The 25,877-nt window shown below is 41.8% G+C and overlaps 1 protein-coding gene across 1 annotated transcript in view; it reads left to right on the top strand.

The window, feature by feature from the left end:
- Window positions 1–2,126: 2,126 nt before the first annotated feature.
- The window catches only part of KCTD16 (potassium channel tetramerization domain containing 16), a 301,160-nt gene continuing 277,409 nt past the window's right edge, over window positions 2,127–25,877 (top strand). Inside the window, exon 1 of the mRNA XM_054977873.1 lies at window positions 2,127–2,958. Coding sequence (XP_054833848.1) covers window positions 2,127–2,958 — 832 coding nt within the window. The remainder of the gene's footprint in view (window positions 2,959–25,877) is intronic.

The following is a 25,877-nucleotide window of genomic DNA, read 5'->3' as shown; positions in this document are numbered from 1 at the left end:
CCAAAGAACTTAAACGACCTTTAACTGAAATGCCGAAGAGCTTAAATAGCCTTTGTTTCTCTCAGTTACTCTAGCGTCAGAGGCAGAGAGATAAGAAGAATGGTGTACGTGAATTAATTAGCATCTTAATTTAACCCTTGTAGTTTTATAGCAGAAATAGAATTCATATGGATTCCACCCTTGGCAACTGAACAACATGAAACTCTAGATATTCTTGTTGATTACAGATTGTTAAATTGGTGCAGCTATTGCGGCTTTAAAAGTTCTATTTAAGAACACTACATTTCTTATAAATGAAATTATGATCCTTTACTTCCCAGGCATCGTTACACTCCCATCCTAACTTTGCAAAACATTTACCACCACAGCAAAATGGCCCTTTCTGTTTCTTCCATTTCAGAGTGTCTACCCTTCCACCCAACCCCATTCCCCTGGCTGATTTTATTTTGTAAACTTGACAAGTCATTATGAAATAATTTGGTGTGAAAAGGGCGACAGTTTCGTATGTGTGGACTGGGAGCTTAATTTACATGTTTATATAGTTCAGTTTGTTCAGCATGTCTTTGGAGGACAGTATAAACCCATATGGTTCCATTTTGCACAGTATTACAGAGGGATACATTTAATTGATGCAGTAAAAATGGCTCATGCAACCGGGAAGATCTCTGTTCAGTACTAGAAAGAACTTCAGTGCAGGCTCAGAGAGAGAAATGTGTATGGAACGGCTCCTTTCATCCAGCAGATTAAGCCTTCTAAGCTTTCGAGGAGAATTGCTACTTGGTTGGGGAATAGTATCTGTGGCAGCTTCATGCAGCACTTCTGCTTCTGCAACTGTTACAAAATGAAGAAGGGGGAAATGAACTCACACGAGTCCCACCCCCTCCAGGTTGCTTGGCTTTCTCAAAGCCATATTCCTTTAAGATGATGTAATAGTCATTTCCCTGGATGGTTTCTTCCCTGCACTGCTGAAACAACAGCATCTGAACTGCACTGGGAACTGTGGAACCACCCAGCTCAGCAACCAGAGGAGCAGCTTGTGTAGTGAAAGCAGAACAAGCAGCTTCCCTGGGCATCTTTTCAAACTGCTACAGGCTTGTATTCTCTGTACCTTCCTGGGAACATGAGAGGCTCTCTGCCCTTGCTAATGGAGAGAGTATCACTCTGGGATGGCACTGAAATCTGTCAGAGCTTATCTCAGAATCTGGGCTTTTTGCAAGACGCCTGAACCAAGGTTCTCCTCCTGAAATTCGGTCTCGTCCTAAAGGGTCCTGACTGGGATTCATGCTCCTCTTACCTTTTTGTCTCTCAGCGATTGCTGCCTCGCTCCCTTGCTCTTCATTGCCATTCTGCTTAACTTTCCTATGCTTGGGTTTAACTTGTAACTTCTGCATGGATATTGCCAAATGGACTCAGCTTACCTTTTCAGTCCTTTTTCGGCTCTGGATTTGCTGTTCATCAGACTCAACCTGCCTCTGTGCTGAATTTGGGGTTGCTTAGAAAATGTTGCTTCCCTCTGCAAGAATGATAGATCAGCTGTAACCAAGGTAAGGCTTGATGCTCCGATCTTCTCATTTACATATTCTAAATTAGATGCTTGTGCAAGCCGAAATGTGTGGTGCCTTGTTAACTCTTTCGATTACTGTTTTAATTATTGACCCAAAAAGAAATCTTAAAAAAAAAAAGATTAAACAAGGTAAATATTCCCAAATCAGTGTTACTCACTGTTCAAAACTCAACTGCTTTTAACTCTTTATTCAGTTATCATGCAGAGGGAAATAATTCTGTCTTATCTTTCCCCTATCTTCAATAGGCTTGTGAAAAATTGTAAACTTGGCTTGATCCTGCTGTTTTGGGCTTTCCTGGAAGATCTGATTATTTAACTACATTTCGTGAACATTCATCAGCTACTGTTTAAGAGGAAAGCCAGTTTGCCAATTCTCGTGGTAGTCATTTTTGGACACAATCCCACAACCTTATTTTCATGCACCACCCCATCCTTCAGTTCCTATACTTTAAATGTTAGGACTTGGGAAGCCCTAGGGGAAACAGGTAGAGGAGCCTGATTGGAACCTTGGATGTGACTGAAAGTTCTGCCTCAACTTGTGGTTGGTTTGTTTCAAAGTACCATGGCCTTGAGTGGAAACTGCAGGACTTACCTCCCTCCTAGAGAACAAGGGACAGTTGTGCAATCTTTCCCAGAGGTAATAGAACTGAACGTGGGTGGCCAGGTTTATTTCACTCGCCTCTCAACTTTAATAGGCATTCCCCACTCCCTGCTTTGGAAAATGTTCACCTCCAAGAGAGAGACGGTCAATGATCTAGCAAAGGATTCCAAGGGAAGGATTTTCATCGACAGAGATGGTTTCCTCTTCCGCTACATTCTGGACTATCTCAGGGACAAGCAGGTGGTCTTGCCTGACCACTTTCCAGAAAGAGGAAGGCTCAAGAGGGAAGCGGAGTACTTTCAGCTCCCAGACTTGGTCAAAATTCTGACTCCTGATGAGATCAAGCAAAGCCCTGATGACTATTGCCATAGTGACTATGAGGAGGTTTCCCAAAGCAGTGACACAAGAATAAGTGCCCCATCATCACTCTTACCTTCGGATCGAAAGTGGGGCTTCATTACCATTGGCTACAGAGGGTCATGCACCATGGGCAGGGAGACCCAAGCAGATGCCAAGTTCAGGAGAGTCCCGAGGATTTTGGTTTGTGGAAGGATTGCTTTAGTCAAAGAAGTTTTTGGAGAAAGTTTGAATGAGAGCAGAGACCCAGACCGGGCTCCAGATAGATACACCTCCAGGTTCTATCTGAAATTTAGGCACCTGGAGAGGGCTTTTGACATGTTGTCAGAATGTGGATTCCACATGGTAGCATGTAATTCCTCGGTGACAGCTTCTTTTATCAATCAATACACTGATGACAAGGTGTGGTCCAGCTACACGGAATATGTCTTCTACCGTAAGTACAGGAGACACTGGTGCAGTGAGGGTTTGGGTGCAGAAGGGAAGTTGTTTTCTGCTTTTTTAATATTTTTCCTTGCTTGAACAAGTGTTGCAGGTTTTGCTGCTAACTATATTTTCATTCTAGAAGAACAGGGACAAGATGAATTAGTTTAGCTTACGTTTTTTATAAAGACATTGCTGGTAAACTTAGTGGTGTGGTCTTGGCTAGGTGGCAGCACAGACTGCCAAAATGTCCCGACTACCTTTACTGTTTGTACATACACACACACATACAGTGATGGTGTGATCCCACCTTTGTTAACTATTTGATTACCTTGTGCATCTTTTGAGTGCTCATTCAATGTAACTGAAGCCTTGCAAAGACACTGCTGATTTAAGTACAGAAAATCTTCAAATGAGATTCGGTTTGCAAAGGTAATAGACGCTCAATAATCGCTACAGTCAGCTGAGCCATCTGTCAACAAAGCTGAAATTCTTACATGAAGAGAAGAAATCTACTCCCTCTGGCTGCTTTCTATGAGGAGTCATTTACATAAACAAGATCTGTGTAAAACATTCAGTGTATATCTAGGAATGAATCCGGTTTATGTTGCTACGACGATATAAATGCATCTTTTAACTAGATAAATTTCCTCTGCTGGTTAGAATTGCATTAGATGACCTACTGCTTTTGATCTAATTTTCCAGCTGATCGCTTCAGCAGCCTTGTTAACTTTCCAAGCTTGGCATTATCTAGGAGGGGGGCAATTTGGGCAATGGTAACGCAAGGAGAGTTATATTTCCATTATTCTGTAGTAGAACTTGATCTTCAGGGTGTGAGCTGAAGCATTTTATCCTGTGTTGCAAGGCGAAAGGATGAATTAGTATGTTTTGTACAACCAAATATTCACCGTCATCTTTAAATATACTGTTTTGTGAGGAGTGATGTGAGAGACCTGATTCTTATCTTACTGACATAATGCACTCTGCATCACTGTTTAAATGGGTGATCGTTGTTTGATTTGAAAGACAATCTGCAGAATTTGAGAAGTGGTGACAGCTTAATAGTTGTATTTTCACTGGGAATCCAGTTCTTTAAGACACTTGTTTAGAAATCTGCAAAAGCATTGTATGCATTTGGTATCAATTATTTCTCTGTGCCTATAATTTAATTTCAAAAGTATTTTTGCTAAAAATATTTTTGCTAAAAATCTGCAAAAGCATTGTATGCATTTGATATCAATTATTTCTCTGTGCCTATAATTTAATTTCAAAAATATTTTTGCTAAAAACATTCATACCCTCATCTGTTTGTTGTTGAAAGCAATGGAGGAAATAATAGAGCACCTGCTAAGTCAGTGCAGTCATAAGCAGAGTTAAACTATTCCCTTGAATGGACTTAGAAGTGTGTAACTCTGTTTAGTATTGCATGCTAGTTATCCAAGCTTGTAAATGATAGATTATTGATGAGTCTGTGTGAAAGTAAGATCCAGAAAACTTCCGTAGTTTTAGTTGTTTTTCTTTGTTCGTTTTGCCTGGAGCTGGATAGGAAATAGAGAGAAATTTCTTGATTAATGTCATCTGTATTGAAACAAAGCATTTTTAGCTTTCCTTGGTCTGTATTTTTTGTTAAGGAAAAATCTTTTCAAAGTAAAAAGACTGTCTCCCAAGTCCACTCTTTTGAAAAATGTGAAGCTTTGTTAGTTTTTTTCTCTCAACTTATAATCATAGGTCATACAATTGGTAGAACTGGAGGCAAACTCAAAATATAACAAAGGCAATGTACAGGCCTGAATAAATCCAAGTTAATAACATATAAAACTGCCCTGGTGAGATGGTTCTCATGACTGCATCTCACTATAAATTTATCAATGTCTCTTTCCTCCTTAACTCTGAAATATCCAAGCCAGTGTTTGGTTGAGTTCTATCCTTTTGCTCTGTCATATGTGTGTGTGTTTATATATATGTAACATTCTACAGAAGGAAGTGGTAAAGCTCAGTATCTTGGCACTCAGGCCATGATCCACGCACGTGCTTTGCTGTTTTACCATTCCCTCCCTGTCCAAGTTACCAGCACAGAAGGCTTAGCAGACTCCAAGCATATCTGGACTTGAGAAATGGTCCAGGTAACTGCCGTGCAACAAACTCACTGGTGTTGTTCTGACTGATGGTGGCAGCACAGCAGCTCCTGATTTAAGAATGAGGAGCTACTGACTTGTGACCAACCAGAGGCTGAGGCTGCTCCTGCAAGATTCAACAGCAGCTCATGTTGTTGTAAATCAGCTGGGCCATGAATTCTTCCAATTCCAGTGGCTGGAGGCAGAGTCATGGTCTCTCAGATGAACCTGAGATGGGGGTTAGGCTTTTATTGGATCATCTGCTATCACGTTATTATTGATGGTGATGTTCCAACTCTGTTGTGTTACAGCCGGGTTAGGAAGCAAAATCCTTTGTGGATTCATTTTATGAGACTAAGTCCATACCTCTGACCTTCAAGCCATATTCTCTCCTTTACCAGACTGTATGTATTTGTTTTAGAACTTTATCAGATCTCCAAATTTTGATCATTATGTTAATGGAGAGTTTAGTCTGCTTGGTAAACTGAACAAAGATTTGGTGGTGTCTAATTGTACACCTATGGCTTTTTCAGGTGGAAGGGCATTTTGTCTGAAAGGTTTCAAAAATGCTTTAGTGAGACATGTAAGCTACCAAATTCCATGGAAGTGGCTTGTGACTTCACTGCTCATTACTTATGGGGACATGAGGAATTAATTTTTAATTTAGCTTGAAACTGATTACCCAACATCTGTCCTGGAAGTGGTGGGAGAAGATTTGGTCCCCCTTACCAGGGTCCTGGGGGTGCAGACAACCTTCAGTGTAATTCCATTATTAATATATGGGCTAAAGGTAAAGGTAAAGGCAGTCCCCTGTGCAAGCACTGAGTCATTACTGACACATGGGGGGATGTTGCATCACAACGTTTTCTTGGCAGACTTGTTACGGGGTGGTTTGCCATTGCCTTCCCCAGTCATCTACACTTTACCCCCAGGAAACTGGGTACTCATTTTACCGACCTTGGAAGGAGGGAAGGCTGAGTCAACCTTGAGCCGGCTACCTGAACCCAGCTTCTGCCAGGATCGAACTCAGGTCGTGAGCAGAGCTTGGGCTGCAGTACTGCCGCTTACCACTCTGCGCCACAGGGCTCTTAATATATGGGCTAGTAGTGTCATTACAAGAAAAAAAATAGGAAGTTTATTTCGCAACTCATGAGGTTGTATCTATGGCAGAGATTTTTAACCTGTGCTCCATGGACTCCTAGGGGGTCTATGGAAGGGCTTCAGGGGCTCCATGAAGTGGGGCGAAAGTGATTTTTTATTCCATTTCTTTCCTGTTGCTTTGCGTGAAAAAGTTATTTTATGTCAAATTATGTTATTAAGGTATTATTTCAGTCCTAAGAAGTATTAGGTGGCATGAGATTCTACTATACGTGGTCAGGTAATGTACAATCAACACTATACTATGATCTCTAGAGTATTCTCCCAGTGATAGAAATAAAAGAAAACGTACCCTGCTGTTATGATTATGGACATCTGTCTTTGTTTACATTGAGTCACAGTGAATTTTGAGTGTGTATGTTTATGTGCATTTTTCTAAGGAAGAGGGTCCATAGCATTTTCCGGTTTCTCAAAGTGGTCTGTGACCTCAAAAGAGGTTAAGAATCACTGATCTATGGGTTAGGCTCGTGAAGTGGGTGTTTGTCTTACAAGTTTGTATCAGGCTCAGAGAAATGAGGCTTAGGCTCTGAATGAGAAATACTGGACAATAACATTTGAATAGGAACACAACCACACAAACGATAAAATAGGGGTCCAGTGGCATCTTTTAAGACTAATAAACTTCATTCAAGCACAGGCTTTTGTGAGTTAGAACTCACTTTATGAGATGTATGAGCTCTGACTCATGAAAACGTATGCCAGAATAACTTTTGTTAGTTTTTAAGGTGCTGCTGGACTCCTGTTTTATTTTATGACTACAGACTAATGTCTGGAAATAGCTATACAAGAATTCCTTTTCTCCCACTCAAAAGCTGAAATCTGTTGCAATTTGCATCTTTATCATAATGCTAAAATTAGGCCGGGTAAAAAAAATTCCTCTTAAATGAATGCATAAACAGAAGGGCCCTATTTGTTCTTCATCCCTGGCATGCCAATAACAGTTTGCATTGCATTCCAGATGCCATTTGGCTGTTTCCTCCTTACACAGTAAAATGATTAACTGCCAGACCTGGCACTTACCAACTCAATGGAGGTAGGGTCCACGGAGTAAGTTCAGCAAAGGATGATCAGGGGAATGCAGAGTGAAGAAAAAACTAGCTAAGAAAAAACCATGACAGAAAACAGGGAGTAGATTTGCTTTTGTTACAGACAAAAAAGAGTTCATAATTGTCATGGAATTTTTAAACAATCTGTTCTAGCCTATCAGTCTAAAGCACTTAGAACTATTACAGACTTTAGGAGGGTTCTTGTAGGTGGTGGCCTGGCTAGCTCCTTTATTTAACTAGTGCTAGGTAGTGGTGTGCAAACTAAGTCCATGTTTGCTAGTCCAAGTTCAGGACTGTTAATTAAAAGATTCATAGTAATTCAGATTAATGTTTGTGAATGAAGTAAACTTGGTGAATTCCTGCTCTGGAATTCAGCAGCCATTAAACAGCCAAAACTTCTATTATAAAGGAGTATCTTGTATATTTAAGAATGTTGATTTTTAGGAATGCCCCCCCCCCTGCACTGTATTCATCAATCTGAAATCTGAACTGAAGCCCAAATGTAGCAGGTGATTCAAGCATTTCCTCTAACAATTGTAATAAATTTACAACATACATGCAAGTAAAAATGTCTTTGTTAAGGTACAATAGTAATCTGGATGTTTGTACATAATCTTCTCTTGGGCATGCTAATGTAAATAAATCCATATTGAGAATATCTGGAGTGGTCAGATCCCCATCTCTTCAAATTCCAAAATTCCTATTTCAAAACTCTTAGGACCAATAAAACTGGCATCTGGTTTTCCAGCGGGACATCCCAGCTTCTTTGCAGCTGCATGGCCATAATTATTTAATTAGAAGCTGCCAACTGTGCCTATATAAGCATTAATTCATCAAGCTGTTGTGCTTGGGTTAATGGACTGAAACAGTGGGAGGTATTCTAAAGCAACTAGTTAGCAACATGCTAAGATATTCTTTGCTATCAGCTTAACTATCTTCTGTGCAAATGCACAAGGAGCTTGGGAATGTGGTTGAAAGCCCTGATGTTTTTAAAAGGTAATGAGACAAGCTGCTGAGACCTGTATTTCAAATCCTAAGACAAAGCCAAAAAATATTGCATGCAACAATCAAGCTGTTCAAATGTTGTCAAATGGATTTGAAGAAAAATATGGGAGAAAGATGGGCATTCCTCAAAGTCTGGAGTTTCACAAGTAAATATATGAAAGCTTCCAAAATTCTGTTTGGGAAATATGTGTTCACTTTTTTGTACTTGCAAAAGCCACAGAAAGTAGCCAGGATAGTAAAAATGTTTCTATGTTGCTGAGCAAGTGGGGATAGGGGATATAGATCAAAACCACTGGATGATGATGCAACGTGTAGGTTCAGTACAGCTGGGCTATGTTCCAGCTTTAAACTAGGCCAGTACAAGGGGGAATTGGGAGGCAGTCTGTGCCTGTGTGTATGTTGAGTCCATTATATTTAACTGATTCAGGCATTACAGGCATTTTGCATGGTATATGACCAAAGAAAAGACTGTCGAGTCCAGAGGATCAGTTGCCTTTTAAGATGGCTTATAGGCTCCAGCTCCCTTTTGATCCTTTGGGTTTCAGCTGTCTCATTTCAGTCACCCAAGACTAATTTCAAGGATGCAGATGGGAAGTCAAGAATGTGTCTCATATAAGGCTTTTCCCTTTACTTTTTACCGCTCTATATTCTCTCTCCTTTCCTTTTTATACTCTCTCCATTCTTTGTAGTACAGTGGCCATTTTGTCCCAAGAGTAATCTTTAATCAGTTATTTAGCCTGTGAGAGGAGAACAGCCTTGTGCATATTTTCCCATAAGAGTAATGCCAAGAGTCTCAATGTACATACTGGACTATGATGGACAAGGGGCAGTGATTCTAGAAAGAACTAGAACATCCTCTTGACCTAAAGGTTTCTCGGATGATACCAAAGTAGTGTGGGACTCAGTTACAGGGTCCCGTGCCATACTGTTAAATCAGGACTGAGATTGGTGAATTTGTTTATCTGTTATGTATCTTTTGAGCAGGGCCAGATCTAGGGTTGCTGGTGCCCAGGGCAACGTTAGTCCACCCCCCCTCACGTGTGTGCAGTGCGCACGCGCTCCCGGCGCTGCGTGATAACGTCATTTCAGTGACGTCATCATGCAGGGCAGAGCAGCGGAGGCAGCGTGTGGGGCTGGGAAGCCACTCACGCCATTTGCCTGCAGGCGAATGGTGTGGGTGGCCTCGCAGCCCCCTGTGCTGCCTTTCGCCTGCCCCGCAGGACAGGGGGCAGCCAGCTTGCTGCGTGCCCCCTGTCCTGCAGGGCAGGCAAAAGGCAGTGCGGGGGGCTGTGAGGCCGCCCATGCCATTTGCCTGCCCCGCAGGACAGGGAGTGGCTGGCCGCCCCCTGTCCTGTGGGGCAGGCAAATGGCGCGGGCAGCAGCTGGCAGCTGCTCCCGGCGCCCCCTCCCTGGCTGCATGGGGGGCAGACTACCCCCCCTGCCCCCCGATCCTGCCCTGCTTTTGAGTCATTCTAAGTATTTGATTTTCATCTAATTCATTTTCAGCTCATTCTTCCTCTGAGGTGAGTTCAGCTGAGAGATGGTTCTTGGCTCAAGGTCACCTAGGGAGGATATTTGAACCCAAGTCTTCCTGATCCAAGTCCAATAGTCTAACCACTATACAATTATGATCGCCAGTCTCCAGGTGGGGCCCAGAGGTCCCCAGAATCACAACTGATCCCCAGCTGATAGAGATCAGTTGCCCTGGATAAAATAGCAGATTTGGAGGGTAGACTGTACTGCATTGTTCCTTGCTGAAGTCCCTCTCTTCCCCAACACTGCTCCTCCCTAGTTCCTCCTCCAAATCTCCAGAAATTTTGCCTTGGGCAACCGTATATAAAACTTAAGTCTTGGCTTCTGCATAACTTTTATGTTTGTTCAAAAAAATCATGGAATAATTTTTGGTCAGAAATAATAACAACTGTGCTTATTTACTGTGTTGCTAGACAGATTAGTCCTGCACTCAGAGCAGTGAATAAAGTCAGTGAATATGACCTATGATTTCTCTCATATGTAAATACTCTGGAGAAATAATCAAGTTTTTCCTTTGGGAATATGGCAATGTTGTATAGAGACAGCATGTAGCAAAGCTACAATTTAAACAGATCTGTTGGGTGTTAAGCAAAGACTGCTGGTGTGGTGTGTGGTGTGGTGTGTGGGGGTGGGGGTGGGATCTGTGGGATGCTGACATGACAATAGCCTTATCTTCTGTGGATCTTTGAATTAATAGAAGCAGTTAATGAGGCTGATTAAATGGACAGTTCTCTCTGGAGACATTCAACCTCTTTGATATGACAGTGGAAACATACTAAACGCTATTGGAAGTTGCCTTCCACCTCTAGTGATGTGGAGGGCTGAAAAACAAAGGTTGATTCAGGAGCTTATAGCTAAAATGGAGGTTTGAGGGATAGTGTTCTGTTATTTTGCTTTAACCAGGGTAAGTCTGTGGCCTTAACTGAAGTTACTTTGGGACCATCAGTGCCAAGAATAGAGGGTTGCTAACTCCAAGTTGGGAAATTCCTGGATATTTTGAAGGTGGAGTCTGGGGATGGTGGGGTTTGCAGAGGCGAGGTCCTCAGTGGGGAACAATGCCATAGATTCCAGCCTCCAAAGCAGCTGTTTTCTCCAGGAGAACTAATCTCTGTCATCTGGAGTTCAGTTGCAATTCCAGGAGATCGCCAGGCCACACCTGGAGGCTGGCAACCATACCAAGGAACAAAATGTGTGTGAAGGGTTGAAACTGGACCTTCTGTGACATAAGGATCTGCTCTGCATTTGTATGCTTTGCTTTGTGCCCTTTGGTAGCTAAGGAGGATTCCCCTTGCCAGACTTTTCTCCCCAGCCCCATATTATGGAGCCAGCTCTGGGTGTAGAGTGACCAGAAGTTTTCCAGATGTGAATGAATTTATATGAATACTTCGTCATGTAAGGAGGCAATTTAAGGTGACCATTTAGGATTGCCAACTCCAGACTGGGAAATTCCTAGAGATTTGGGGAACGAGCCTAGGGAGTGTGGGGTTTGGGGAGCAGAAAGACTTCAGCAGGGTGTAATGCCATATTGTCCACCCTCCAAAGGAGCCATTGTCTCCAGGAAAACTAATATCTGTCATCTGGAGATCAGTTGTAATTTTGGGAGATCTTGAGGCCCCACCTGGAAGTTGGCAACCATATGACCATTTATTCAATTCCCCCCCCCCCCCCCAAAAAAAAGCCTTGTGCTTTTTTATTTCCCAAAGGGAACTTCCTTTGGGCTACTTGGAATATCACTGTGCTCAGGAAAAGGAAAGGGAAACAGCAGGCAGAAATGAGAGAGACTAAGGGCATCATGAAACGGGACTCGGTGGGGCTGCTAATCTTCCCAGTTAAGCTAATGAGAGCAGGGGGCTACTCAATCACTGTTCACATAATGAGTCCAGAGATACATGCTAATCAATGTATCCATTATTCTTAGAGACATTTTCCGAAGTCTGAACAAGTATGAAAGTTTCTTCTTTAAAAATGGAGTGTATTATGCATATTTCCTTAAGGCTTTCCTTGACTTGTCTTTATAGCCACACAGATAAAATATCTTGGGTAGCTGTAACATTCAAAGGAAATTTTTTGAGACATCCATGGCAAAATGACTGTAGGCAGAAAATTAATTGACAGGCTTTGTGTGCCTTCAAGACGGCTGCTTTGCACTCATTATACCAATCCTGTGGATTGTGGCCCCGTTTTCACCTTACCCACAAAACACTGTTTGGTTTATTCACTCTACTGTTGAAGTATGTTATGAATATTAAAAGATAGTTATAAGGTATTCATCAAATTATTCATGGTTAAATGTGTGGAAATATTTGGGAAAATGTGTGCAATAATTGGTGTCTACTTAGAATTCTGATTTATGACCTTTAACAACAAATTCAAGAGAAACCTCAAGGGGTTCTGATGACATGGTTTACCTAAGATTAATTTAACCAACTGCAATGTGTCACCGTTTGTGTCTGTAAGCGTATTTGCATTTACATATAAACAGCATAGCTAGAATCACCAAGCAGAAAACACTAAATGTTTGTTGAGGTAGACATAGTTTTGTTATTTTATCATTGCAGTGATGGTGCAGCACTGGCATAATGTTGGTGGACTGAAATTATGAAGAGTTTCATGGAGGGATGCCAACCTCCAGATGGGGCTTGGAGACCTCCTGGAATTGTAACTGATCTCCAGACTACAGAAATTAGTTCCCTTGGAGGAAATGGCTGCTTTTGAAGGTGGCCTCTATGGCTTTATGCCCTAGTGAGTTCCCTCTACTTCCCAAACCCTACCATCTGCATGCTCCGCCCCCAAATCTCCAGGAGTTTCCTGAGCTGGAGTTGGCAAATGTAGTCCAATGGCATTGAAAAGGCTTGCAAATGTGCTGTGGCATGTAGGCTGAAGATGATAGCATCAGCTGCATGACTTGAGTGCAGAAAAATCAGTATTGCACAGTGAGGCTGAAGGGCAAAGGAAATGCAAGCGATACAATACAAAATTCAACCTATCAACTATGTTTTATTCCCATTTGCCCACTTAGTCAGGAGGAGCGCACAACCCAAATATTAGACTGGTAAATTTGCAGAGCTGTTTCAGTTTGTTACAGTTTGCTCTGCAAACCATATTTTATTTCTCTGTATTGTAAGCTGTCTTGAGCTTTATGGGAAGGGCAGGATATAACTTTAAAAATTAATAGATAGAATAAAATAGCTCTGAAGGTTACTTTTACACCGAGATTAACTCAACCTAGGAATTTCAGCTCAGGCTTTGGAAATTCTTGGAGATTCTGGAGGTGTATCCTGAGGAGGGCGGGGTTTGAAGAGGACCTCAGTGGAATATAATGCCCTTGAGTCCACCCTCCAAAGCAGCCATTTTCTCCAGGGGAACTGATCTCTGTAGCCTGGAGATCAGTTGTGGTTCCAGGAGAGCTCCAGCCACCACCAGGAGGTTGGCAAGTCTAAATCAAGCAGACCACACTTTTTTGTTAATTGCAGAAAAGCATTTTTTCTCTTATTTTTGAAGTTGAACGCAAGGGCAATTCAATCCAATGCATGTTTCTCAAAAACAAATCCTTCTAGATTTACTTCCTTTAGAACATAACTCCTGAATAAATTTTAGATTGTAGCTGTAATAAGCTTGATCAGGGCTTCCTGCACAAAATTCTTCTGTTTATTAAAAAGGTCAAGATTTAAATTCTCCCTCTTGCTTTTTCAGAATGGCATTTCTACATAAAAGAAAAAGTGAATTTCTGAATCATTTAGCAAGCATACCTAAGTATTCTTGCAGAGGAGTTAGCTGTGTTAGTCTGTAGCAGCAAAATCAAAAAGAGTCCAGTAGCACCTTTAAGACTAACCAACTTTATTGTAGCATAAGCTTTCGAGAATCACAGTTCTCTTCGTCAGATGTATGCATCTGACGAAGAGAACTGTGATTCTCGAAAGCTTGCTATAATAAAGTTGGTTAGTCTTAAAGATACTACTGGGCCGATTCCAGATGACTAACCTTAAGTCGCTTCATGCCGCCCTCTTCCGGATCGCGACGGGGAAAATGCGAAATATTGCGTTTCTTCGCGCGAGTTTTACGCGTCGTCGCGCAAAACTCGCGCGAGGAAACGCGATATTTCGCATTTTCCCCGTCGCGATCCGGAAGAGGGCGGCATGAAGCGACTTAAGGTTAGTCATCTGGAATCGGCCCTGGACTCTTTTTGATTTTGCTAAGTATTCTTCAATACAGGGTTCTCCTTTGTCTCCTTTTTTTTTTACATTGCATGAATTGAGTTGTTCTTTCCCTGCAGTGTTTAAAATGAGTTTTCTTTTTGCAGCTACATGTATGTGCTGCAAAGTTGCAACTGATTTACAGTGACCCAAGTCAAGGGGCTTTCAAGGCAAGTGAGAAGCAGAGGTGGTTTGCCAGCACTTTCCTCTGCAGAATTTTCCATGGTAGTTTCCCATCCCAATGTCAGTACTTCTTAGTGTAACTTGTATGCGTTCTAAGGGGCTTAGGAAGCAAACTTTCACGCAAATTTTAAGTTAAAAAAATCTTTTAAAAACATTTTAACAATTAATACAATACAACTATTTTTTCTTTAACTAAACTCATAAGTGCAAGCATACAGAAACTTTAAACCAACAATGTCTTTGAAAAAGTGAACAACTTGTTGGATTCCACTAAGTGACGGAGTCCTTTTTCACTATCCTTCCAATTCGAAACAACTGTAGCCCAGGCTTCTGTCCTCTTCTTGGGGAATTACAGCCCTGCAAAAATAATACAATCTCCATAACACCAGCCAAACTCAATACACAAACACCACTTTAAGTCATATTGTTCACATACAATGTTTGATTACCTTATTCCAGGTGATAAGAGCATATGAATTATAATATTAAACTCCCCAGCAACCAGCCTCCTTCCTCAGCTGCCTGGCTCTAGTTATTCACTCTGCCCTACTGGGCTAAACCAATTACCTCATAGGGGTTACATTAGCTTCCCAGATCTGATGAAATCACGCTATACTATACCATTCCATTTCCAGGTACATACTTGGAAATAATTCCCATTGAATTCATTGGGATATATTCCTAGGAAATTTGGTATACAGTCTTAAATAAGGAAAACTAACTGGAGATAAAAGCAATTTTAATGGTGTTTTATTTAACAAGCATCAGGGCTTTTTTTCAGCAGGAACGTGGTGGAACGGAGTTCCGGAACCTCTTGAAAATGGTCACATGACTGGTGACCCCGCCCCCTGATCTCCAGACAGAGGGCAATTGAGATTGCCCTCTGCGCTGTCGAGCAGAGATCAGGAGATCAGGGGGCAGGGCCACCAGCCATGTGACCATTTTCTCCGAGGGCAACCCACTGAGTTCCACCACCTCTTTTCCCAGAAAAAAAGCCCTGACAAGCATGATCATGTAACATTTTCTAAATGAAATGTAATACATAGAAAGTAGTGTTGCCTGCCTGTTCAAACAAAGTGATCCTGCCTAAACTGAAACATCTCTGTGCTAAGTAACTAGCTTCTCTTGGTCTGTTACTTGGCTGTTCAAATCTTTGGTTCAGGCTTTAGGGTCTAGTTAAGCTACAGAAGGTCCATCTCTGGTTAATTACAGTCACTGTGACTTTGCAGTTCCCAGAGAGAAGATAAAGAATAGGATGGAACTGAGATATAGGTGTGGATGAGATCACAGGATCAGAGGTCTTCAAGGCCAGAGACCAGGAGGATAGGGATGCCTTTCCTCCTCTGGGAGTAAAGGATCCCCTGCTCCTACCCTCTGCCCCCATGACTCTACTCACTGGCTGGTGGGGGAGGAAAGGTGGGGGAATGGGCCTGCAAGGCACGCTCCTAGGGCGGCGTGATGACATCACTCCTGGACTGATGTCATTTTCACCCCAAACTGCCCACTGAGAAACACATGCATGGGAGGAGCAGCAGGACATGCTGACAAGGTAAGTGCTGGGAGGGGAGGGGATTGGCATCCCTATGGGTAAGTGAGGGTAAGTTGCTTTGATTATGAATACGCTCCAGCTGCAGAGGAATGTGATCACATGTCTTAGTACCATCCATTAATTGGTCAAGCAGGATCAGGCCATGCTGTGGGCAGCCTGGCATAATGCAAGGGTCTTCATTCTAGTTAGCTCTCGGTCACAGTGTGGCTGCTGGTGGAACTACACTCCTTTCCGTGCTTTGGATCTGACTACAAGGACTGGTGTCGATCCAGGACTGTTGTCTCTGGATTTTTGATTTTGGAGTTCTACATAAGCTTTTGTGCTTCTAGTCTGACAATGTAACATCCATATCAGAGCACTAAAGCTATTTAGTTTTATTATTCTCTTTCCTGTCTTGCACACTTTCTATAATTGTAATCTTTTGCAAATTCTTTGATAAACTTTATTCATTATACTTCTGTGGTGTTATTTGAGTTTTGGGGCTGCAATCTATATTTAGTACCTGGGCCTATTTGGTTACAGCTACCAAGTAATTGCTTTGGTGGAACTCAACTGCAGGCACGCAACCTTGCAGAGTTGACTTCTTGGTTAACACCTGGTAGGACTGGAGACTTGGTTTCTCGGTCTCTCTGCTAAAGGTTAGTTAAGAGGATCTGGGGGTGGCTCCAGTTAACCTGGGAGGTAAGGATTTATCCTCCAGTATTGAGTTTTGATTTTGACGTCCACTCTGGCCTTCTTGTGGATACAAGGGTCCACAACACTCTTAGGCTTGCCATTCCTCTGCCCAGGGTGGGGGATCCCCTGCTCCCACCTCCCCTGCCCCCACTTACCTGGCCAGCAGGGGTCATGCCCCCCAGGGTGCCCCCTAGTGGCACAGTGCACCCCTGGGTAGTGTGGCAAGCCCCACGCCCTGTAGTGGTGTGCTCCCGTGCCCCACAACAGGCCCATTTCAGGCTGAATTGGGCCCCATGGCCAGAGGGCGATCAGCCCTTTGGCGAGTGTAGGAGTGCTCCTGGGCCAGCCTTTGACCTGTGTGATTACATCATTTCCTGGAAGTGACATCATCATGCCAGCTGGGAGCACATGCACAAGAAGAAGCTCAGGGGATGTAGAGGAGCTAACAGCCAGTGTCCCAGTCTCCCGCCGGGAGAGTGAAGCGACCTAGCAACCCTACTCTGGTCCCAGCTTCACATTAAAAAAACTCCCATATTTGTTAAGAGATGATATGAAGATTTTGAGTTGTTCAGTAGAAGTTTTATGTTATTTTTTATTTACATTATTTATAGTCCTCCTTTTTCACTGAGACTCAAGGCAGCCATAGCACATGAGGTAAAGCAGTTCCAGCTACTCCCCCAATGTTGTTTTTCCGTCCTCAAATTGACCTGTGGAGCCACTATGATTACATGAACCCTCAGAGTAAAGGAGCTAACACTAATTTCATGGGACAATTTGAGGACATGAAAATGGGGAGGGCAGAGCTGAAACTGCAGTCTGTCTACTCCAGGTGCTTTGTTTCTCCCAATTGCTTTTACTTAACTTTGATACTTTGGCAAAAGATTCTTTCCTGAAGATATCTGTCATCTTTCCATCTCTTCTTGAGTATATTTTCCCCATCTTTCCTTTATTTTGTCCTGATCAGTTACTGTATTTCCATGTTGATCTTTCAGCATCCTGAGCTGTGGCTTGAATTTCCCAGATCTTGAGGAGCAGATCTCATGTTCTTTCTTTTTCGTTGTTCTCTTCCATTTCTTTGCACTAGTTATTATAATAGATTTCTTTATCTCTGTGTGCATGTTGCTGAAAAGCTGCATTTAGCGTTCTGGTCCTATTTTTGTCACCTTTTGCTTTTGCTTCTCTTCTGTTTTTAGCAATTTTAAAAGTTTCCTCAGTCATCCATTTAGGCTTCTCCTTTCTTTTGGGTACAGAAATAGTCTTTGCACATTCTTCCTTACTAATATCTCTGATTTCAGCCCATAGTTCTTCTGGTTGACAATCAATTAAACTTAGTATTGTGAATCTGTTCTTTTCATAGTCTTTAAATAGTTCAGGAATATTATTTAGATTGTGTTTTGACACTGTGATTCTTTTAGTGTTTCTCAACATGAGAATTACTCAACACATATACAATGCAAATGGATGGGGGTGGGATCTAGTCTAAGTCTGCCCTGGGTACAGTCTCCTATACACAAATTTTAATAAAGACAAAAAAAAAGTTTTTTTAATACCACCAGTAAAACCTTTCTATGTATGCAAATTTTTGTTCAAGGATCTAAAACAGGAAATATTGACTTGAATCCTATGACTCCCTAACATTATGTGAAGAGTTTTGTTCTAGAACAGAAGGCATCCTCTTCCAGAGTAAGGCTCCTCATTTCATGAAAGGGAACCATTAGGATTCAACCTAATATCTTTTAGTTACTGGATGGTCCAGGCTGAGAGCCAGTTTGGTGTAGCGGTTAAGAGCGCGGGACTCTAATCTGGAGAACCGGGTTTGATTCCCCACCCCTCCACTTGAAGCCAGCTGGGTGGCCTTGGGTCAGTCACAGCTTCTAGGAGCTCTCTCAGCCCCACCCACCTCACAGGGTGTTTTGTTGTGGGGACAATAATGACATACTTTGTAAACTGCTCTGAGTGGGTGTTAAGTCATCCTGAAGGGCAGTAATCAAATGTTATTATTAGGCTAGCCCTTGTCAAATCTTGAAAGCCAAACCAAATTGGCCCCAGTTAATACTTGGATGTGAGATCGGCAAGGAAGTCCCAGGTCGCTATGCAGGGACAGGCAATGGCAAACCACCTCTGTCCATCTCTTGCCTTCAAAAGCCTATGGGGTTGCCGTAAGTCGACTGCTACTTGACAGGAATTTATGCATGCTCTGGATGTTCAATTATATGCAAACTCTTGTCAAAAGATCTCTCTTCATATTATGTGGTGTTCTGTCTTGTGTGGAAGTGACTAGTGCATTGTTAGAACCTTGAAAGAAGCAACTTAAAATCTGTACTCCTTAATAGCTCCCCGTATTATTTAATGGCAAAGCACATTTTAAAAAGTTACAGTGCTGCACAATGGGATATATAAAATGAACTGCTGATTGTTCTGAAATTTAATGATCTCTCATGAGAGCGAGAGTTCTTAAGTACGCAGAGTGGGCGAGAGGAAGAGTGGGAGGGAGGAAGTTCAAATGCTGTTGATTTGTGCAGTGCCAGAGTGCAAGACAGACTGCGAACAGGATGGAAGCGGTTGGAACGAAAACAGTGTCCTCTTCCAGAGGGCAGATAATTCTCTTAAGCAGAGATGAAACTTTCCTTGCAAAGCTTCCGCGGATAAATTTTGCTTATGTTCTTACCAACAGATGTATTGGACTCTAGAAATAAATGTTCACTGAAATCATATTGCTTAGTTTGCCATCCCGTTAGTTTGTGATTCTGAGTTCTAGAGTAATATGTTTGCTATTTCTCCAGTGTAACTGTTTCTTGCTTGTGACTGCATTCCTAAGAACACTTTCTTCTAAGTCCCATTAAATAAAATGAGATTTACATCTTTGAGGATTCCAAGCCAGTTCATATATGTACTGGAACAGGCCCTCCATGCACATGGTGGGAAAGCAGGAATGCTTATGAATCATGTAACTGATCATGTAACTGACGTGTACTTGCAGCCTGTGTCACATATTACATCGCAGACAGAATAAGGAGTATATAAGCTTTATGCATCCCCACTAAGTGTTTGGCTGGGCCATTACAGAAAGGTTATAAACCAGTCTATTGTAACTGTGTGGGATGATCTGTAGGGAGGTGACTGAAGATAACGGCATAGCCTTTTACCTTTGCTTTTTCTATGACTTTAAGCACAGAAAGAGAACCAGGGTGGTGCGCCAGATAAGTAGGATTTGGTCAGGGATATCTGGTTTCAAATCCCTTTTCAACCATGAAGCTTGCTGGGTGCTGTTGGGCAAGTCACTGTCTTTCAGGCTAACCTATTTTTCAAGCTACCATAAGGGGAAAATAGGATTACTTATTTCATGCAACCATGAGTCCCTCTAAGTAAGGGTATGATATAAGTATGATAATATTGTGCAAACCTTGTTTCATACTGAGCTCCTCTGACATTGCCGTATCCATAGTTTAATGTATCATTCTTCACAACTGAACAGGAAATACCATAAATGGTATTCTGTTTCCTGCCTAGCATTTGTGCGTCTACCATTACTGTAACTTGGTATAGGTCTGTCACGTTACCTAGATCGAAATACGTCCCTCCTTTCTTAGCTTGTATTCCTATGGACATGTAATAAATTACAGGTGAATTTAAAATTGCACATCGTGAAACAATGTTAGTAAAGGAGAGTGTTGATGAGGAAGCAACCACCTCGCCAACGACACCTTGTTTATGAACATTTAGAAGCAATCAGGTGGTAACCGTTATGTACCTATCATTTAATTGCCATTTCAGTTAAAAGCAAGTGATTTCATGCATGGGCTGACCATGTATATTATACTGTATACCAGTCTGGTTTTACAATGATTTCAAGCATGGTTATTTTTTGAGGGGCAGGTTTAACCTATTTATATATGGAGCATGTCCCTCATTTTACACAAGTTAGCCTTGTTTTCCACACCATGATTCTGGAAAGAATAATAAAAAATGTCAATACTGCTATTTAGGGATATGCTATGAAGAACCAAGCTTGACTTTCTATTCTAAGAATGAGTTTGCTTGATTGGCAGCCAAGGGGGGAAAAAGACTTTTCTAATTTGGCACTTCTGGAATTTACCAAGAGACAACAAACATGATATTCTGCAGTGCCAGATTTCCCACAACATTCTCCCCCACCCCATGATCAAATGTTATTCAGTCAGTTTGCAAAATAATAATAAAAAATAAATTACCAGGGTGATCCTTAACTCCATCCTGGAAGTTATGGGGCTTATTGATGGGCATTTTGAAGATGTGTGGTTTCAGCATTAATGGAACCAAGAAGCTGAGTAAATGATATATGAGTGGGAGATGACTGCTTCTCATGTTTCCTGCTTCCCCTTTTGTGCTCCCCTCAGTATGAACAACTGCTCACAACAGTCTGTTCTTCTGTGCTTTTTGCAGTCTAATAATGTTAGGATGTCTTTCTTACAGAGTTGTTTGTCATGGAGTTCTGGCTAAGAGTAGTGAAAATGGCTGGGGGTGGGGGTGCAGAAGGAAACATGGATGTATTTATTCTAAAATAGCTGCAGCATCTTCCTTTATTTGTTCTGCACACTGAAATTTTTCCATATTAGTGCGATAAAAGACTGAAAAATATTTCAGTGCACCTTTTCTGTGGGCTGAACTAGTTATTGTTGAATTTTGTTCTTCAGAAACTATTAAGCGTACTTACTTCTCAAAGTATATTTGTATTCCTGGATAGACCAAATGATTTGCCATGTGTGCAGGTAGGGTTACTGGTCCCCCGCTGGGGGATACCATGTTCCCACCCAGCACCCACTGCCCCTGCTTACCTGGCCGGCGGGAGAAAAGTTGGGAAAACGCGCCTCCCGGGGCACACTACTGATTTAGCCTGCTGTGGAACATGGGAGCACTGCTGGGAAGGCCCTGGAGAGCCCCTGTGCTTCACATTTGGGGGCCAATTCAGGCCCCCAAACGGGCCTGACTCAGCCCCAAATAGGCCAAAATTGGCCCACTGCAGAGCGTGGGAGCGTTCCCAGGGGTGACACAAGCCCCTGCACGATGAAGTCACTTATGGGAAGTGACATCATTACGCAATCTGGGACCGTGCACGTGCTTTGTGCGCATGTGAAAACATCAACAGAGGTGAGTGCCAGGTCTCCCGCCTCCCAACTGGAGAGGAAGGAGACCTGAGAACCCTATGTGCAGAGAATGGATCCATTCAAACAGTGGTGGTAATCAATTGATGGGTGATGTAGGAGGTGTAGGAGTGATAGTCTACCTGGAACACAATCTTCTAAATTTGGCCTCCCTTGCTCATTCCTCCACCTTTCCCTGCTACTGTCACCCCCCCCTCCCATTCCCTCCCTCCATTTGACACTGCTACCATCTTAAAGTGAAAGAAGTGGCTTCTGCCAGGAGGAAGACCTATTTCTGGGCAGGGTAAGGGTAAAGTAATATCAAACACCTATGAGGATGTTGCTTAGCAATCATCTTACATGCCCTGCTGCCACCCAGTCCTTCTAAGTCAGTCAGAAACAGCACAATGACATTTGTTGCTAGGATAAAATTTAAGAGGTCAGATTGAGTCCTTGTACAAGGAAAGAATTAGCTAAAGAACTGTCTTTTTCATCAACTATTTTCAGACCAATCTGCTGCCAAAGAGATAGGCCCAAGACAGCATTTTTGCTTAGATCAGTGATACCCACTCAGTGGCTTGGGAGCCACATGCAGCTCTTTGACATGGCAATTTTCATTCTTTGATATGGCAACTGTGACTCTTTTAAGCATTGTTCCCCAATGTGGCACCCAGCTCATATTCCAGAAAAGTGAACAAGGCAATAGCCTGATAGGGTTTGTAGTTGGCTGGCAGGTGATTTCCACCTTGAAACAACCACTGCCACTGAGAGTAAAGGATAGGTTAGTTCTTAGCCTTCCTGATTTGCAGGTCTCATGCCAGGAAAGGAAACAAAGGGACCCTCTTATATAGCTCCATTGTGAGTTTGAATCTAGAAATTCATTATAGGAGTTGCTTCATTTTCCTTCATTACAATTACAGATGCCTAAATACTGGTAAAGGCAAAAGATGGGAGGCAAAACAGACAGGTTTTGGCATCTGAAATAGAGTGGATTCTGATTCTCCAGCAACAGAACAGTTACATTAGTATTACAATAATATTTTAAAAGGTAACTAATTGTCTAAAACACTTTGAATGTTTATATTTCAGTTGCTGATTTAAACTGAATGATTGAGATACCTATGAATATAAATCATTATTTTAGAGTGTTTCACCCAGCCTGCATGTAATTTCCTATTGAATGTTAGTCCTATAAGTGGCTTTTCATGTGTAAACCTGGTGTTGATTTGAAAACTGTGCAGCTGTAATAGACAAACAGCCCGAGGAACCTAGTCCATAAATTACTAATGCCTCCAAATATTCAAAGCTTGTGCTGAATGTGAATGGTAAGTTTTAGATGTTGACTCATTAACAGTGGTGGTTAAGGGGTTTTTTGGCAGGAAAGTTAACACTATATAAATCAAGTGCATAAATTGTGTGTGTGTGTGTTCGTAAGCGGTTAGTGGACCTATTCAGTGCACCCTGAAAACCCACGAGAAAAACGACTCAAATTCAACAACTCCAACTATAAATAAACAAAATAAATAAATGAGCAGAAGATACTCTTTCAGGCATCTGAGACACTTTCGTAAGAGGCTGGAACGGTGACCCCACTCAGCCTGGTTCAAGGTGGGGAGTGTATAGATGATTTTGCACCGTGCCCTCAGAGTTCCTGAGGAGAAACCACTTAGCGCACTACTAGATGCATCTTAGCTTTAAAAGCAAGAGCCTCGCAGTAAAGCCATAACAAATGGCATCTTGATGTGATCCAGCAGATGAAATGGTGTACGCTGACTTCAGGCACCCATTTTCTGTTTGTATTTAAAGCAGATTTCGATTGAAAATTGTCCACTCTCTATCACTGAGGCACCATGTAATATAAATAAAGTTAACAGATTGATTCTCCTCCATCCCCATGTCCCAAACAAAAGTAGCAGCATTTTCACTTCCTCTTCAATGCTCAACCATTCTGTTTATAAGTTTAGAACATAATTGAAAACATTGTCGCGGTTCTATTTAGCCAGACTGTTAAATGGCATTTTATTTTCTTTTAGGCAAAAGTTACTAAGAGCTATATTCATTACTGTATACTGTATAGCTGTCATAATTCATTTTCTTTATCTTGAATTTACTAGGTTATAGTTAATGTCGTTCCTGTAAGCCTTGTTCATTGGAGCAGCTATTACCCTTTACAGACAGTGTGGTCTGGTGGTTATTAATGTTTTGGAATTTATGAATTTCACTGGATTACCTTGAGCCATTCATGCTCTTTCAGTTGAACCTAGTTCCAAGGGCTGTTACGATGATACCTGGAGAAATCAAAGCCATGTTTGTCATCTGGTGATCCTGAAAGGAAGAATAGAACAATAATTAGATAAATTTGCAGAGGAATATGCAGTCCAATTTCATGCAATGCTGAGCTAAAATATGAGCATCTTTTGCACATTTAATTATAACTAGTCCTAGCCAGTAAAGGAGACATGACAGGGACCAGCTCTGTACTCCTCCAGTTCTGTATCAACTCATTTCATTTTTAGTTCTTTAGTCCACTAACTACCTAGGAATCTCCTCCATCCTTGAAGCAATATTTCAGTCCTTTACTTGTAAGAGACCACCTCACTGAGAGCTAAACCACACAATCCGAATTACATGAGGATGCTCAAGTGAAGGGAGACACAATGTATAGCCAGGAAGTGTAGTTTGAATTTTGCCTCTCTCTACAGAGCCAGCTAGATCACTCCTCAGAGGATTGGTTAATAATTGACCCTTAGGGCAGGCAAAAAGGAAATTAACAAGTCCTCTGAAGAGCAATTTTTGCTGGCTCCATAGAGAGGTGAAATTAACAAACCTGCTGAGGAGCGATCTAGCTCACTTTGTAGAGAGAGATGAAATTCAAACTATGCTTCCCCGCTAACATTTCATCTCCTCTCACTTGAGCATCCTTGTATAATTCATCTCATGTGGTTTAGCTCTCAGTGTAACAACTTCCAGGCCCTCCCATCTGTTCCACAGGTATCTAGTGGTAGTGGAAAGTGCCATCAAGTCATAGCTGAATTATGGCAACCCCTGGTGGGGTTTTCAAGGCAAGAGACTAACAGAGGTGGTTTGCCATTGCCTGCCTCTGTTACCCTGATCTTCATTGGAGGTCTCTCATTTATTTACCAGGTCAGGGTAATGCAAATAGTAGGGCATAGAACTAAAGGAAGATGTTTTGTTTATGAATAAAATTGTGTGCAATGCAATTAGTGAGAACCTTAATGGACAGTGAATGAAGCCAATGTTCATCAGAAGAACAGATTCATTTTCTCACAGCTCCCTAGTAGGCTTTCATTGTACATCTGTTTTATGATGAGTTTTATGGATACCATGGACAGCCAAAAAGACAAATATGTGGGTTCTAGATCAAATCAAGCTTGTATTCTCCCTAGAAGCTGAAATGACAAAACTGAGCCTATTTAACTTTGGTCACATCATGAGAAGACAAGACTCATTGGAAAAAGGCAAAAGCAATAATGCTAGGAAAGGTGGAAGGCAATAGGAAAAGAGGAAGACCCAAAATAATATGGCTTGACTCAATATAGCAAGCTGCCCTGACCTGGATAGCCCAGGCAAGCCTGATCTTGTCAGATCTTGGAAGCTAAGCTGTGCCAGCCTTGGTTAATAATTAATTGGATGGATAGGATGCGAACTTATTGCATGTGGCCATAGGCCTTCACAATCTAAAATCATTCATTAAAAAACAGCAAAAAGATACAAGAATACAGATATAGTTACATAGATATAAATAAAATTACTATAAAATGCATTTTACCTAAAATATAAACATTAAACAGCATTAAAACTGAACGGTTTCTAATCTATGTGAGGTGTTTACTCTCCTGGGTACCACATTTGCCTTATTTTCCTAGCAACCAGGGCACAGAGGGTCATCCTATTCGAAATAAAAGGATCTGTATCTGAAGAATAAAATTTAATTTATCAAAGTCAGACAGAAGAGGGAGACCAGATAAAATATTTGCGAGAAATTTTCCCCTTGGTTCCTGGTATAAGGAACAATTTAAAACATAGTGTGGTAGGTCCTCAATTGAGGTTCCACAGATACATATCCGCTGATCGATGGTTTTTTTTTTTAATCGCCCGAGTAGCATCTCAGTTGGCATGGACTGGAAGTGTAATGACGTAAATGCTACCCTAAGCTTATAGACTGTGATATCAGTCAGATAACGTGCTCTAATGTGGTCTTTTTTGATGGTTTTGTACCACGGGGCAAATTTTGTTTTACTGATTAAAAAATTGTCAATTAGGGCATCTTCTTTGTATACCCATTCCCTTAAATCAACATTGCTTCCCAAAGGTTGGAGTAATTCGTCTGGGATG

This window comes from Eublepharis macularius, chromosome 4 (assembly GCF_028583425.1).
Source record: "Eublepharis macularius isolate TG4126 chromosome 4, MPM_Emac_v1.0, whole genome shotgun sequence".
Taxonomy (NCBI): Eukaryota; Metazoa; Chordata; class Lepidosauria; order Squamata; family Eublepharidae; genus Eublepharis; species Eublepharis macularius.
This window is presented reverse-complemented; position numbering and strand designations above follow the sequence as displayed.